At 38.4% G+C, this 17663-nt stretch overlaps 2 protein-coding genes across 5 annotated transcripts in view; both read right to left on the minus strand.

The window, feature by feature from the left end:
* Window positions 1–17663, minus strand: part of LOC105232266 (40S ribosomal protein S8) — a 366487-nt gene that overhangs the window by 17186 nt on the left and 331638 nt on the right. The gene's annotated exons all lie outside the window — the stretch shown is intronic.
* The window catches only part of LOC105232275 (centaurin-gamma-1A), a 267016-nt gene that overhangs the window by 2411 nt on the left and 246942 nt on the right, over window positions 1–17663 (minus strand). For both annotated transcript variants that reach the window (XM_049447738.1, XM_049447741.1), the window contains 7 exons: window positions 17076–17308; window positions 3274–3415; window positions 3004–3138; window positions 1337–2854; window positions 1139–1256; window positions 846–1064; window positions 62–206 (listed from right to left, as the gene is read on the minus strand). In XM_049447738.1, coding sequence (XP_049303695.1) covers window positions 62–206; window positions 846–1064; window positions 1139–1256; window positions 1337–2854; window positions 3004–3138; window positions 3274–3415; window positions 17076–17308 — 2510 coding nt within the window. The remainder of the gene's footprint in view (window positions 1–61; window positions 207–845; window positions 1065–1138; window positions 1257–1336; window positions 2855–3003; window positions 3139–3273; window positions 3416–17075; window positions 17309–17663) is intronic.

A 17663-nucleotide genomic window follows, 5' to 3' on the forward strand; every position in this document is an offset into this window, starting at 1 on the left:
TACAATAAGAAAGAGAGGTTAGACTTTTTTATTTTTAGATAAAACACAAAATTTGACTTACCCAAATCAGCAGCTGCGCTATGGCCAGATTACCGATGGCACAAGCCAGCAGCAGTGGTGTCCGTACATCACGTGGACTCACGTTAGCATTGGTCACTTCACTGTTAGCAGTGGCGAGTATCAAGACAATAGACTTGATGTCCGATCTGAATTTGAGAGTAAAAGGAAGATATTAGACAAAAGGTATATATTGGCGAATGTTTTAAGTGTTGTTATTGTGATGTTATACCATGTTCTGACCAACAATTTGAAGCGAATGTATTACCCTAAATTTATTCACTTATCTAGACTGTTCTCACTGCCTTTGGACTGTTTTTGATATTAAATAATTTATATCTTTTAATATTTGTTTAAAAAAAAAACGACGTAACGTCATATTTTGTTATAAAAGTAATCTGGATTTAATATTTCCCATTTAGCGGAAGTAATGGACGTGTTTCTTTTATTTGGTAAGTCGATTGTCAATTGAATTCTGATGCATTGCATTTAATTCATTTGTTTGTTTACATTTTTTCTATTTGAAGTGCCTAAATCAGCCGTGTGATTTTATCCCTACCGACAACAGAGGCGCTAAATCAGAGTCGTATGAGGACACTTGTAATAGCTTAGCTTCAAAACCCTCGTTGCAGAGATTAACAAGTGTAATTTTTGTATGGCGAAATCTTGCTAAATCTAATGATGATCTACTCAACAGCCTAAATCTTGTGATTAAGCGTCCGCCGAAACATGATATTACGTACTATGTCACCGATGTATTAGGTAATAAAAATGTCTGTTTCACTCACCTGATCACCGCTTCTATTAATTGCTGTCCCGGCGTTGTATTTGTATTAGCATTGGATTGTGCTAAAAACTCTTTGGATTCATATTTGCTCCTTATCCACGCTTCCTTCTCCTCACGTGTGGAATTGGGCCTAGGTTTGGTGCGTTGCCGCGTATTCGCCTCCCACACCGAATTCGCCAAACTATTGCCTATGGCCAGCATTACACTGAGATGACCGGCTCTGTAAAATTAAAATGTTTGTTTAAATATACAGTTACTTTCCATTGACATGATCTTTAAAAAGTCTATACTTACGGCCAATCATCTAAGCCCAGCGAACGCACTTTGGAAATATGTGAACCCAAATTACGATGAATGCCCGAACATTCGATACACATGAGTACACCCAGATTTAAGCTAGCCCATTCCGGATCTGAAATATTTGGTTTTGCATTAATATTACACATTTCTAAACAATTAAAATTCCAGCAATTTCTGGTATATTTCACTTACTCGGCGCATCGCAGTCCACACAAAAGCCATTGCCCGGTACACGCGTGCGTATCGCCACCATTGAGGCCAGCTCACTTGTGGTTGCCGGTTTGGTTTTCGTGCTTTCGATACCCTGAAGGCTTTTGAAGATCTCCTGCTCAATAGCAGCCACCCATTCGTCACGATCCTCAGAGCTAGCTGCTTCAAAGTGCCACTGCTTGGAGTCGAGCGATACGATGAAAAACTCATAAATATCCGAATCGTCCACTTCATTTGACTTAACGCTGCTGCTCTTCATACGGCGATGGCGTTTCTTTACATTTGGTGTTTGAGATTCTAATTTGTTTGCCGCATTGACAGCGAGCAATTCGCGTTGCTGCTGCTGCAGCTGTTGTTGGCTATCACTGCCGGCAATAAACGTCTGTGAGTTGGAGTTGGACATGGCTATGCCCTCATCACCACTGGTCTGTTGCGAAGAATTCGATTTCACCGGTTCGCGTAGCGTGTCGAAAGCGGTGAGCAACACCTTTTCGGTCACCTTTTTTTCCTTGTTATCCTTGACAATCGACAGACAGCCGATGCCTTCGCTCAAGCCGTTTTGACCATGGCCGCGTCCATTCGAGTGCATTGAGGTTGTGAGCGCGCTGTTGGTGATGATCGATTTCGAACCGCGCGGTTTTTGTCCCGGTACCTTTACAGTTACGTACTGTAACGGTATTTCCTTACCATGCACATCGTCCATGTAATCGTGCAGCGATGGATGATATGTGAGCCGTCCATCATTACAGAGCGTCACATATTTCTTCTTCCATTCCTTGTTCAACGATTTGCTGGAGCGTTTGTAGAGGTAACCCTGTTTGATTGGTATGGATCGTCCGCTACCCAATTCGCCATTTTTCAAATCCTTCTCGCCCTTCTTCGAGGAGGAGGGAATGAAGAGATTTGAACGCCGTCGACTTTTGCGACTTGTTGTAGGCGTAGATGTGGGTGTCGGCAGATCCTTACCACCGCCGCTGCCGCCGCCGCCACCACTGCCATTATCCCTATTCTCGCGCAACGGCACCAAACTCAAAGGTGGCAAACTTTCAGCTGTTTGATGGCTCGATTGCTGTTGTTGTTGTTGCTGCTGCTGCTGTTGGTGATGTGTGGGTGTGAATTTGGTGATGTTATTGTTTTCGTTTGTGAGCATCGTTAATTCACGATCACGTTGTTGCTGCTCTTTTTGCTGTTGCCACGCCTTCTGACTGGGCGGCAAGCTCTGCTGCTGCTCGGTGTGCATGAAATCGGCGCTCATGCGCATCGGTATGTGATGTGACGATGTGGACAGCGCGTGATGGCGGTGTGGCAGCGATAAATTACTGGTGGACACGGCACCCTGCACCGACGAAGTAGATGCAGAGAAGCCATTTGCATTCGCGCCATGATTGTTGGAGTTGTGGTGATAGGAGGCGATGCCGAGGCGTGTGCCTTGCGGCGTTGTGGGTCGGGAGTTGACGGTGGGAGGTAGGGGAATGCGCTGCTGAAGGATCTTCTGACAAGCTATGGAGGAAGGGGAAATTTATTTTATTAGAAATTATGTAGGTTAGTATGAGTGAAAAAAGAAGTTAAATATTTGAAGCCAACTTGGTAAAGTTGGTGGAAAGCATAGAGTACCTAAAATTGTACAAGAAATTTATGAAGAAACTTACCGTCCTGAAACACTCTTTCAACATTGAGACCATATGTGGCGCACGTTTCGTAGTATGAGCAACGCTTCAGGTCGTTTGCCAGCTTTCTCGCGCGAGAGTCATCGATCACACGTGGGTTGCGCTCACTAATTGCGTCTATGGAGTATAAAAGAATCAATAAAAATTAAATTTAAAAAATAAAACGCTTCAAATTCAATTTAACAAAACGCGGCGATAAAGTCAAGCATGTGTGAGTGCACTTGTGCATACAAAGCCGATCAAAACACTTACCCTGTGTGCCAACTAAAATCATTGGCAAATCCTGACCATTGCGAAAATGCGCCATTTTATTGTAGTAATTGTAGATTGTGTTGAAACTGCTCTCGTTCTCGAGACTAAAGACGAAAATCACAGCGTCAACCCAAGCGGCAAACTGCAAGAACACAGAAAAAGGGTTGAATTTAGTAATTTGGGCACTGAGCAGTTAAAAGAAATTGCATCACAATGCAGCACTAAATAATAAGTTATGGTATGAATAAGTATAATGTATAATAAATAAGTATGTGAAGCATAAAAACGTCTACACAATTTGTATGAGGCAATAAATAACTGCTAAAGCGTAGAAGAGTAGAGGAATATTTAAATCCAAAATCCAACAAAATACAGAAGAAAATCATACTCCTTAACACACTCTGAGCGCCAGAATATGCTAAAGCATGCGCTGCCAAATCACAACAACTGCTCGCCTATGTAAGCCCTTGACTTTGCTATGCCTAAGTAAAGGTTAAGTAACCAAGGTACCAGCCAGCGACAACAAAGCAAACAAAAAACTCACTTACAAACTAAATGTGAGCGCAAACAATACAAATAAATAATATTTATGTACCGTTATACATATGTATGTAGAGGAGTATAGAAGTGTTGACGGCTGCACTGCGGTGCTTGAAAAAACAAAAGCTTCGAGTGGAGTAGGCGCTAAGGCTACGGTAGGCGCATAAGCGCTCTAGAAGTTGAGGTTCGAAAAGAAGAAAGGCATATTTCTTATATTTCTTACGTGTGCGACTGGACAGCGCAGTGATATTTTTTGAAGCTTTAAATGTATGAGCTTGCAGACACACACACAGGCTTCGAGCATAGCAAACAAAGCGCATGAAGCACCAATTGGCGCGCTTTACATGCATGCTTAATGAAGTGGGAGTCAACGAGGTGTAGCATAGTTTTGGGGGCAAGTAGCAACTTCACTTTTGTGTGTATTGTAGAAAACTGTATTCATATGAGGGAAATTGAGAACGAAGCACTTTTTAAATTAACATTTTTTGGTTTAAAGTTTATTTAAAATAAATGATGATTTAAAATTTTGTATATTTTTACAGGCAAATAAATGTACCAAAGTGTCCTGTAGTTTGAAGGCTGTCAGCAAGCAAGCTGAGGCAAAGGATAATGAACTTACAAAAGTTCGCTAAAATATCGTACTTGCTGCTACAAATACCTATATACCTATATGTATATATGTATAAAGTAAAATCAGCGTATATACATATGTATGTATGTCTATACATCGTCAGCTAAATGTAAAATAACGTAACATCACTTTTCATAAGTTTGTATGCGAAGCAGAAACGGTATAATAGGAACCACTAATATTGAAAAAAAATTGAGTTTTGGTTATAAAATGATTATAAACTGGTTATAATATTGGTTATAAATTAGTCATTAATTGGTTATATCTGAGAGCGAAGTTTAAAAGTTTTAGCAAAATATATATAATAAGATGTAGTGAATCATAAGCAATAAAAGCTTAATTTCCATTTTTTTGAAGATACGTTGTTTTGCATTTTATGTGATTATATGTATATACAAACTTCAAGTAAAGAAAAATGCACACTTGGAGTTATGTGTATATTTGGACTTGAGTGTGTTTCTCTGCATATTTGCATTTGTCTGACTATGCTACGCTGCATGCAGCGCATTGAAGTGGCAAATAACTGGCTGCAACAGCTTTGTTGCATATATGTGTCTATTGCTGCTGCTGTTGTCGTAGATGAAGGCTACAGTGTTATGCTGTTGCTACTTCATATACATATGTACATATGTATGTATGTATAATAATTGCTGTTGCAGAAGCTGTTTGTGGCAGTTGGGTGAATGCTACTGCACAGTGCGCAGGATTATAAAACATTAGCAGCCCCAAAGTGCAACTCTCCTCAAAGGTGTGCGTGAAGGTGGCAATCAGCTTGCAACCTGTGTACTTCCGCTGGTTGAGAGGGTGTTTTTGTAGAGTTTCATGCCACAAGCGGAGTAATACACACAATACGCGCTCAGAGAACAAGCTACTGCAACAAATTACATACATATATAGAAAATATATGCATAGCTGTGTGTGTATGCGGGCTGCTGTGGGCCGGAGAACGACTTTGGTCAACACACACAGCGTCTGCTTTTCAACAAATACGCTACAAGCGGCTTAAATAATAAAAGTAGCTTACCCTTTTTGCAATTGAAGCGTTGAAATTTTCAAAAAAATCGTTTTATTTAAGACTTTTTTTCAATTTAAACCATGTGGCGCCTTAAAGTATGCCTTTAACAGTGTTTACAATACACAAACAATAAAAACAACTTCTAACACAATTTTCTAGGCTAAGCTCGCTTTCGCATCCGTCTTACTTGCCAGCTAACACAACACTAACTCGCCGAGCAGCCAGTGAACCAGGAAGGCAGGCAAACAGTCAGCCGGCAACAGCATATACTCCAGGATTCATATTTGAAGCACACCAACACCAACATACACTCACCCATAAAGAGTAAAAGCTTGCGCTTCGGTCTCTGTCTCTGTCTCAGTTTCAGTTACTGTTGATGTTTCTATTGCTGTTGTTTTTATTGTTATTGTGTGCATTTGTAGGCAAATAAAATAGGAAAAATCGCTGGCACTGCAAAGTATCGACTACCCGGGAGACGAAGAGGAGAGTGGGTGTGCGCTGCTGTGCCGTGGTGGTCGGGGAAAATCCATTTTTTGTTTGTGCCAAAACACCAGACGTCGACGACGGCGACGGCAACAAATATGAATGGTTATGTTGGCGACGGCGGCGGCAAAACGCAAAAGTTCGGCAAGCATGGCAAGCGGAGCGGTGGTGGTGGCACAACCACGTACACTGGTGTTGGGGTGGTGGTGGTGCTGTTGATTATGGGCCTCTGTGGATGGTAATGATGTCCTCGAGCGACGCGCTGGCGACACAGCAAATGACTGATGACTACATATCCTCGCGTGTACACACACATACATGCATATGTATGGCTGTGTGTAGTTTTGCTTCGGTATACTATATGTCATGCATAAATTGTTGGCACGAAATATTTAATTGTATTGCTTTTATTTTCGCTGTTCAAATGGTTACATCGCCGAAGCGGAAGCGTGCACGACACAAACTCTGTCATCGGAAGGCACACACAACGGGCTGCAGCTACTGCGGGTGGGTGGGGTAGGTGGTGGCAGTGTTTGTGTTTATGCAACAACAGCATAACAGCATATGAAGCAGTAATAGGAAAAGTGAATTTGTTGAGCTGCTTACAGCACAGTGTTTTAAAGCGTAACTTTTTCTGCCCTCGGCGCTTGATAAACCGCCGCACGTCAGTGTAAGCGCACGATGTTGTGATTTTTGAACTCTCTCAATTCAATTCCGACCCATGCAATGGTTGAAATATGGCAAATGTATTCATACATTTTTCTTTCAATTCACCAGTACACGGTGAAAATTCGGATAAACTGTCATAAGATCTGATAGTTTAGTATAAGAAAATCTATTATCATAGTTTTTTTTTCGATTTATGCCAAATATGCAGCGTTTTATTCGATAACTTATTGCCATTTGTAAGGTAATTTCATAATGCCACTGTCATAGAAATCCTAGCCCCTATTGGCAAAAAATTGGAACAGTCGATTTTCACAAGCTTCTCTTGAGGCGAAGTTTTCACCAGCAAAATCATTCGCCTTAAACAGGAATAGGTAGTAATCACTTGGTATAAGAGCTGGATTATGCCGTGGATGCATAAGTACCTCTCCACTAAGCTCCGGGAGCTTCTAGCGAGCCACCGTTGAGCTGTATGGACTCTTATTGTCCTGATGGAACACAATTCCTCTCCTATTGCCCAAAGCTGTCCACTTCTGGGATATTGCTTCGTCAGACGGTCCAATTGCTGATAGTACAGGTTCCTATTAAGATTCTGGGATATGGCTTTTTTCAGTCCGACCAATTGCTGACAGTCCAGGTTCCAATTAAGAGCTTACATGTAAGAAAGTAGTATATGATTCCCTGCCAATCTCCCCAAACAGATCGATCTTGGTTTGAGCCGCCTAATAACGATTTATAAGGCCTGAAGTTGTCCCGATGGTACACAATTATTTTTCTATAGGCAAAAGCAGACCATTTTTGGATGGTTGCTTCTTTAAGATGGTTCAATTGTTGACGGTAAAAATCCGAATTTAGAGTTGTCGGTGGGAGAACAGTTCGTATTAGACGATTCCGTGCCATATTTACGAAAAAATGATGAGGGGTTTTTTCCGTCAACACGTGTGACAATCATGTGCCGAGCTTTTTCTTGCAGCCAGCGTTATTTAAAGGGTTCCAAATGGTTTTTTTGTGATGTTTAACTCATAGGTAATCGATACTGTGCTTACATGATAGTCGGATTCGACGATTTTCATTATTTAATAGACATTTTTGACAATTGGCTTTGGATGTTTTGGTGAATCTTTGATATTAAAATCATCGGAACGGAAACGACGAAACCAAAATACCCCGTTATTGTGGGTACAGTACCAGCACCATAAAGACTGTTCACATTTTTAAACATCTAGTTTGCATTTTCGTCTTTATTTGTTTGCTGGTGTTCATCTTTACCGAGAGCTCTAACAATACAGCTCTACTAAATTTTATCTTTCTAACACTATATGTATACAAGTAGAATAACTCGATCGTAAAGTGCGATTAAAAGACAGCGGCTATTCTGGCTAGGTCATATTATCCGAATGGACGCAAAGGAAGAGGAAGATCTCCACTCCGTTGGAAAGACCAGGTGGAGAAGGACCACACTACGCTTCGAAGTGCTGTTAACTCGGCTATAACCGCGTAAGCGGTGTCTATGCCAGTAAAGAAAAAGCAGAAGAATACTCAAACTATTCTTGTTCAAACTATTTTAAATGAGGCAAAAATAACCAAACTTAAAGGAAATTCAGTTTATTAACCTTACGTGCTTATCAAGGATCTAAGCGCAGGTGGTTTGATGTGCACAAAAGAGAATAGAAATAGTGCAGCGGTAGGCAACTTATATGTACTAATTAGTTCCTTAAGTGCACGGGTGTATAACTAATTATAAACCTGGCTTCTTGATTATGCAAGACGTTGGATTTAAAAGTGCACTTATACCCCCTTATACCATAAATTTGCAGAAAGCTTGGTAAAAAAAGAGATCACGTGCACTTTTAACAAATGTATATGCACTAAGGATTCTAAAATAAAAGAAAAATATAAACAGGTTGGCAACACTACAAAAAAAGATAAATTAGATTTTTCCATAGTCTGGCTGCATCCTTTGTGGCAATACCAACTCAAAAAAGTCACTTTTGCACTGTATACTCATATATCAGATGGCGCTAGCAATATTTCTATTGCTGTACATAGTTGTCGCCGTCTTTGGCGCAGATTCCATGCATGCGATTTGATGGAGTGTCCATTTGAAAGGCGCAATGCAGAAAATGTCAAATGGTTGCCACTGCCAGTCTTTCACTTGCCAGCGACAACCTTGAATGCAGCCTTGAATGGCGCTTGAGGAGACTTTTTAAGTGAGTGCGGCTGCATTGGCGTCAGAATCACCACCTAAGAGGATATTGTACCATTTCATGAATGTAGTTAGTAGCAGAGGACTTGTATTGCACGCTGTGGCAGCGTTATTTGCTTGCCACTACCACCGCTGCTGCTGTTGTGATGTTGTTGTTGATGTGAGACATTCTTTTCCAATTTCTCGGTTGTTGTTTCGAGCGCCAGAGCCGAACTGCGCGTGCCGAGCTGCAGGCGCTTATGACTGTTTCACAACGCCGGTGCTAGAGCTTTTACAAATCACTGCGATGCTGCAGTTTTTCTTTCTAACCGTGCGTTATAAATACCACAAGCGAAGCTTTAGTGACATTTGCCAGAGTGTGACAACACAAAAAGCAAAAAGTAGCACTAAATAGCGGTGTGACTATCTTGCAGTCGTTGCTGTTATCAGCGGCAGACGAGAAGTGCAAGTGACATGAAGGCGGGCAAACCTTTGCTTCAGCCGCTGGCTGCGGGATGGATACTTTATGTTTCCAATTGTATGCGTGCTTACGTGCGCCGCGAAGACGTGTGTCGGCGTGGCTGCGCTTCCTTGTTAGGTACAGATTTGTTAGCGACGCTGAACGGCGGCAATGGCACGTGCACTTGAGACGCATATCACTTCAATCGGAGTCGTCAACTCGGCGCTCTAATGATCGTTACGCCGTCGTTATTGCAGCATGTACGAATTTTAAGTACAACTCAGCCTTGTGTGCATTATATTCGCATATATGTCTATATGTATGTGTTATGTGTGGTTCTTGTCTTCAATCATGAACGTAAACACTCTGCGACAATACAATTGCCGTATATGCTCGACTTCATCCGCCGTTTCCTGCATCCTTCCTGTCGGTCACACAAAACTAACACATTTGTAATATTTTGTTTTCCTTCTGGGGTGCGCGTTGAATTTCCATTGCCCACTGCATTGTTGAAGGTGTAGCAATTGCCATGAAATTAAATGGCCACAAGCCGCTCAGCGCGCTCCGTGCAGCACTTGCGAGCATAGACTGCGTTCGTCCATGGGTGGGTGGTAGGTTGTCTTCGAAGCATTGAACTAGCGCGTTTGCCTTCCGCTTCATTTGGTGCCGAGCCGTTGTGGTTGATTTTTCCTCGCATGCAAAGCTTTTTGTTGCGTGCCAAAGTGGTTGCATGCAGCATTTTCACACATTTATTTATGCTTTTGATGGAGTTACATATTCTCATTTATAAATCATGCATTTTTAATGCAAACCAAATGGTGATTTATATGAGAATTATGTACTCAAAGGCGAACAGTAGGCAGCAATGTACAAAAGTATATGAAACATTAGTGCACTGTGAGAAATTGGCATAGACAAAAGATTTAAGAAACATATGTATATGAATGCTATGAAGCTGAAAGCTTTTGTATAAACTTTTTCACAAAGCGATTAATTTTTACATATACCTAAAGGTACACACAGTGAATCAAAGTAGTACCCAAACATCGAACTTCTATTTGTAGCCAGCCTTTTTTAAATGGTTCAAAACCGTTTGGTGATGAATGTTAAGTTCGTTAGCGATGTCATGACTGCTTATGTGACGGTCCTGGTCATTTTTTTCCAAAATTTCTTCGACTTTTTCAACTATAGGTCGACCAGAGCGAGATGCATCTTTCACATCGAAATTTCCAGAACGGAAGCGAGCGAAACTTTACAAATTTCATTGGTGGCTTGCGTGGCATTCTTCCCTTTTTATACAAAAATATCAAAACATAGCGAATTTCTTCGTTATTTTCACTCATTTTAGAACAGTTCTAACTTTTTTCAACTTCCCTGAATTTATTTTTTGTTGTTAAAGGAGTTAGGGGTAGTTAGAATTTTCAAAAAATTATTTTTTTTTTGCATTTTCGTTAAGTGTAATATCTTAAAAATATTCCCTGAAAATTTCACGTTGATTCCATAATTACTTTTTGAGTTATTCGACAAATAACAAAGAGAGCTCGGGCACTTCAAAGCAAAAAGGCGAACTTTAAACGCGTTTAAATTTTAAACTGGTTATGCAGCTTTTAGAATACATAATAAACTTGGGCCTGATTGAAGGATTTTTTTTCAAAAATTTCGATTTTTTCGTGATTTCAAGTCAACACATTCTATAATAATGCCATATTACTTCTTTTGTAAAATAACATGATTTAATAGTAAAACAAAAAATTCTGAAAATTCTCATTTTTTCGTACCTCTGACTACCCCTTAAATGAAGCTCAAAAATCTCACCTTTCCAACACTATATGGTACGACACAATGTGATTGGTAGCACTGGAGATATGTATACTACTGCAACGACATCTATTGACAAAATACGAAAAGACTTTTTCGACTACCAATATTTCCATCATTAAGCGTATTAATTTTAAAAAATTCCACGATTGATTTTAATTGCTTTTTCACAACTGATTAATTTTTCATTATCTTTCCATTAATAACAAGCATTTGCAATGCAATATATCTTTATTACATTCATAAACAGTCGTTAATATAATATTTTTGCAAAGTAAATACTCTGTATGCACCCAGCACTTAATGCAACTAACAATTTTTTCAGTCTGCCATAAATATTCCATTTAATATTCACTTTGCATATAAAAAAGGGAGTTTAACGCGTGAATTGATATTTCAAATGAAATGAAATTATGAAAATATGCACAAGCCAGCAGTATTAAAGGCTTAACAGTAACAGCAGTCGGCTTCACGTGTGTGGAGAAAAAAATCAGCATGAAAAAAGTTGCACTACCCAGAGCAAAAAAAAACGAATGTAAGTGTAGAACAAATAGCAAACGAGGCGAGAGTAGAAAAAATAACAGCGCGTGGCTGGCTCAAACCAAAAAGTGGAATATGAAAGTTCTACGGCAAACATATTAGAAATTGAAAATTGTGAAAAGCGGGATTAAAACTATAATCCCAGCAACTAGCGCGTTGTACAAGCGAAAATTACAAAAATATCATAATGGTATATACATACATATGTACAGCCTTAAGCCCGGGGGTTGAACGGAAAAATCCCGCGCGCAATTTTTACTTTTGTTTAATACGCCTTTTACGATTTATCGCTACGAGATTGGCAAATATTGACATATTGAAAAATTGCACAAACAAAAGCGCTGTTGACTTCGTGCAAAGAAAAAAACCGGTGCGCCGAAAGAATGCAAGCACAACTGCGTTTGTTGTATTTGTCGAAAGGCTTAAAGTCTATAGTCTATAGAATAGGGTCACCAAGAGCGAATGTGGCAGCGACATGCTGCCTGTGCACCGATCCCCACTCGCACACGTCACTTTCGATTGCCAAATATTCGCGCCTCCAGCGCGGAATTAGAGGAGAAATTCGCAAATCTCCTGCTGGCAGCGCAGTCACGGATTGTGCAATTTTTCAGTATGGTAGAATGCAAAAGGCTTTAGTATTTATTTAAATAACAAAAGTGCATTCTTCCAAAGCATTAAGGGTTGAAAACACTGATGCCCAATTTCAAAACCACACGCCTCGCAACATATGTTTAAACACACATACACACACATGTATGTAAGTATTTCATGCCGTTTATGCCAGCATAATTGCTTTACATGCATATGTCCGCCTGAGGCACTCATATCGTTCGTGAGCCACTAGTCAAGCGACTGCTTGAGCGCCTAAAATGCCGCAATTGATTTGCCATCGATCCAGTTGTGTGGCGGACCCGCAGGCATGCGGTCCCCATGTAAATGCATTTACTTGTCACACATACATATACATATGTGCAGGTACTCACTTGTCATGTGAAGCGTGTCATATGGCCGACCACAGCCACAGCATAACGGTTGACCGACCATTGTGCATGCTAAGCATTTGCAGACTGGCGAAAAAAACGCGCCCACCCCAGCACTCGGCCAACGGCGCTTTTTAATGAATACTTAACCCAAGCCGTCTCATTTGCTGCGGTTTGTCGGCTTTAAGCCGATTGTTTGTCGTGTTTGGTTGTGTTTAGTGGTGCTGTGACAGTTGGCCCTTTGTAGTGCCCAGTTCACACTTTGACACTTTGCCAATAAACAGTCGAACGAGACACAGTAGGGTCAATATGTGCGAATTCACGTGTTTCACTCTTTTCTGCGTGGAATTTAATGACAAAGCGACTGAAGGGTTTCGGCTAAATGCGTCAAAGTGTTGTTTCAATTTTCTATTATTTGCTCTTTAGGTTCGAAATCGATTGCATGTTGCTCTATGTTTGTTTGTCAAAGCTGCGTTGGTATTTACTAAGTGCTCTGGTATTTATTAGTCCAGTCTGAATTTAGTTTTACATATTTATATATAATATATATCCACAAATTCTTAGGTCATGACACCGCTTGTCACTGTCGTTGTATAATTTTTTGTGGTAACCTTATTCTAGCGGTTTACATTAAAGCTCTTTCCTAACAATTCTAAATACCATTCCACATAGAGACGGACAGATAGCACAGACGACCTGTCATGTGCGCCGCGTCAAAAGACAATTAGAGAAATGGTGAGGGAGGCGTACACAATGCGAGCAAACTCCGGTTGTGGTTATTTACAGGCATGTAACCGATGCAAGCTTATTTTGTAGGCCCCTGCAGGTCGTGTGTTCGTGTGTGTTTTTATCTATTTGTGTTTACTTCAAGAACTTTAATCGGATTTGTATTTACTGTGGTGGTTGTGAGACATTTATACAAATGAAAGTAAATGAACTTGCGCTTTTTGCTGTTTCCGGGCGAGTAAAGCGGATATAGCTTTGTTATTACCGTTTGAATTTTTAAAATAAATATTTATGTATGTAAACGAAGTCATATTGAAATAATGGAACGTTGTGCGTACACTAAATTAGACTTTTGTATATTTATTGAAAATCTCATATAGTAATACTCACACTAGTAAAAAATATTTGGAAGGGCATAATTCTAACATTGTTTTCCTCAAAATATATGTACAATACATACATATTCAATTAAATGTGACATATTTAGGGTACGAGAATACGAATAAAGCTTTGTCTGGTTAGCACTTTATTTAAATAAAAAGCTTTCCAATTACTAAAAAGCTCTGTACGCAACGCATGGAAGCTTATATCATTATGAAAGCTTTAGTAATATTTCACAATACACACAAATAGCCACTTATCCTGCATAGCTCATATTATTGTACTTCAAGCACTTGACCTCAACAAGAGGAATATACTTAATAGATTGAGAAAATTTCGCATTTTATGTACCAAGGTAAAAAATTGGCTCATGGCAAGAGTTAATAATTAAAGAGATTAATATAATTTGTCTTCTAAGGATCTCTTTATCTACAGTTCATTTATATACTCGTATTTATAAATGTAGCCTTTCTTATACATTTTCCAATAAATGTTCATTAAAACTATTCAAATTTCCCGCAGCATACTAACCTATAAATCCAGTCAAGCAAAACAATGCAAAAAGTCAATAAACTTTATATGCTTCTAAACTTATGCATAAATCTGTCTAAGTATAACCCAATAGGAGTCATAGAAAATAAAAGTAATAAGCGAGGAACGAACACAATGTAAGCCTGCGCTGTGAAATATGAAATATAGCCATAAGCACATATTCTACATTTATTCGTCGTATAGGAATCTTACTGACAATAAAGACACTACGAAATAAGGCTTCTGCTTTACACTAGCATTATTGTGATGACAAACAGTTTTATTGTTTTTCTCCTTCATATTCGCACAATACGAAAAAAATCCGCTCGAATTCCAAAGACAAAAGCACACCCTCTGCCTTTTGAGATTGTGAGGCTGTAAGTCTGCAAGTTTGAGTAGAATCTATGTATCGTAAATAACAAAAAGGACAACAATTGACCTAAATACGGATCATTTGCAATTGAAAACACTTTGTTAGTTTGACTTTACACCCCCAAAGTGCCCACCCTCTTCGTGTTTTCACTTCCGCGAAAGCAATCTCGCAATGACTTGGGATGATAAATGATTAAAAGTGCAAAAGAGTGGGTACAGATCTGCTACGAGATAGTTTTTGCATATAGAAAGGAATGTATCTTTTATTGTTGCGATACTTACTGTTGCTAGGAAAAATGTGTCTTTCAAGTATTTTTCTCCAGACTTAAACTTTATTGAAAGTGCTGTAAATAACTGTGCTTTAACACATATCCCTTACGAAGTTTGTAGTACTTTTGCAGACTATTGTAGTAATAATTCCCTTTGACTCTACAAAAATATAATAGTCAATGGGTTTTAAAGCTAACAAGAAGCAGGACTCTTGTGTAGAAAACAACGAAGGCACGAGCAAACCTTTGGCACTTTTACCTCACCGAGTTGCACTCAGTCAAGCAAAACGTGGAGGCAGAAGTAGTAGCATTGTGTAACGGCATTACAAAGTGAATGCAGAGAAAAGCTGTGTTTGTTGGAGGGGAAACTGTTGTTGTGTGTGAGTGTGCGTGTTTGTAAGGGTTTCCGTATGCGCCTGTGCGCAGCAGAGCAGCCAAACTTAATGAGGTATATGGATTGTGAATAAAAATGAGTGCAACTGAGAAAGTTTTCAAACAAATATATACGTTATTGTTGGCAGTTTGAGGAAGTAATGAAGCACTAAGTTTAAATAAATAATTTAAGCAACAGTTTTATGTGAAGAAAATGTCCCATATGACAATTCCCTGAAGGAAATTGCTAATGAAGATCCATATGTAAGTAGAGTAGGCGAAGATTAATTTCTAGACATTACGTTCAACACCAAGAGCTGGGCTGAGAACAGCTATAGAAAGAGTGCAACAAAAGCACATAACAGGCGGAAGCTTTTGGTGATGGCTAATTAGACCTGAATTCGAGCTTTTTACTTAAAAAAATTCAAAAAAAAAATATTTAAAATATATAAATAATAAAAATTAAATTTTTTTTATTTAAAAAATAAATTAAAAAAATTAAAACGCTCGAAACTCTAGACTAGAATACCCCCTTATCAAGGGGAAAGTAGTAGTATTGTATGAAAAGAGAAGAGTGAGTGTGACAATTAAAACCAGTGATTAAGATTTAAAATCTGAGGGTGATAGAACGTGAATTGTACGATTTTACCAGGTAGACAGCTGATGAAGACACTGCTTTGCTGCAGAATGCCATTACAACATATTTCTCAAAGTCATAAATAACTTTGCTGCCAAAAACGCACCCATTAATTGCGTTGCTTACACAATTTTGCAGAGTACGTCACGATAATAGCCGGTATTGATAAAATATATGTTTTTACAGCATTTAGTGGAGTGTTGTACATTTAAAAATTAGCACACATGAGACCCACCTGTATATGCCTATATACAGCAGTAATGCGCCAACAATTACGTAGTTTATGACGTAAAAGTTTTATTATCGATTTAACTACAATTTGCACGACAATCAAGGCAAAATTACTTGCATGACCAAGCCTAAATGTATGCTACGTTGTAAGTGAAAAAAAGCTATGTGAAAACATAGCATGCGTTTAGGCGCCTAAGCCATTACCTGATGATAAAGTAAAATCATTTAATTGCTGACGTAAATTGGCAAACTATTTTGGGTGGCCATAAAATACTAAATTTCGAGATTCCACAATCAACTTAATGCCGCTTGATTGCAGAATGTTAAAATGTTAACTTTACTGAGTTACTATTTGGGAGGTGTGTCACAAAATAACAAGAATTTTCTTGTTTGAAAAAATATTGATTCATTTGTCTACATGGTCTCCATTCGGTATTAGACACTTATGCCAGCGCTTCTTACAGTCATCGAAACACTTCTCAAACTCGATTGTTGTGATAACTTTTAGCTCTTTCAGCGATTTTCATCTATAAGAAGGAGTCATACGGTGTCATGTCTGGCGAATATGGAGGCTGGGACATCTTTGCGGTATTATTTTTGGCCAAGAATACATGAACAAGCAACGAAGTGTGAGCTTTTAACATATAATACAAAAATCAGAAAGCTCGTAAAAATACGTCGAAGCTTAACAGACGAAGTAAGTAATGGACAATGCTGAAAATTTTATCATACTTCAGGGGCATAATAAAAACAAATTGCTAACTGAACTCTCCAAACTCGTGTTTTTTTTTTCTAAACACACTTCATATAATTATGTTGTTGAGTATAATGAAAACCGAGACACTAAAAATAGCAGAACTTCGATGAATTTTACGTAAGTTACAATTTAATATTTTTTGTTTAATTATTTAATTTAATAATATTTAATAATTTTATAGTACCTGTCTTTTTAATTAATAGCTTACCTGCATTTCTGGTGGTCCGCCTTCATCTCTTATCAGTAATAAATAACTTTGGCCATCTATGAATACTTCCTTCTTAAAGCGACCGCCTTCAGGCGACTCCTCTTGCATATAGGAACCAGTTAAATAACGATGCACTAAAGCTGATTTGCCAGAGTTCAATGAACCAACTATGCCTAGGCGCAAGTCGGGCACTGAACGTGAGATCGTCCATTCTTGACTGTTGACGAAAGAGTCTGTAAAATGCAAAGAAAAACAAAAGCTTAATATAAATTTCAGATTTTCTGAAAATTTAAAAAAATAGAAGTTAAAAAAAAAGATTAAAAAATAAATAAATAATAAAAAATAAAATTAAAAAAATACAAAAAAAATGTAAAACAAAAAAATAATAAAATTAAATAAAAAAACTAAAATTAAAACAAAAAAAAATAAATTATAATTAAAAAAAAAAAAGAAATTAAAAAATGTTAATAAAATAAATAAATAATACTTTTAGTAAAAAACTAGAAATGAAAAAATACATATATATTAAAAAAAATTTAATTAATAAAAATAGAACTTAAAAAAAGTTTAATACTTTCAAAAAAAAAA

Source organism: Bactrocera dorsalis, chromosome 1 (genome assembly GCF_023373825.1).
Source record: "Bactrocera dorsalis isolate Fly_Bdor chromosome 1, ASM2337382v1, whole genome shotgun sequence".
In the NCBI taxonomy this organism is placed as follows: Eukaryota; Metazoa; Arthropoda; class Insecta; order Diptera; family Tephritidae; genus Bactrocera; species Bactrocera dorsalis.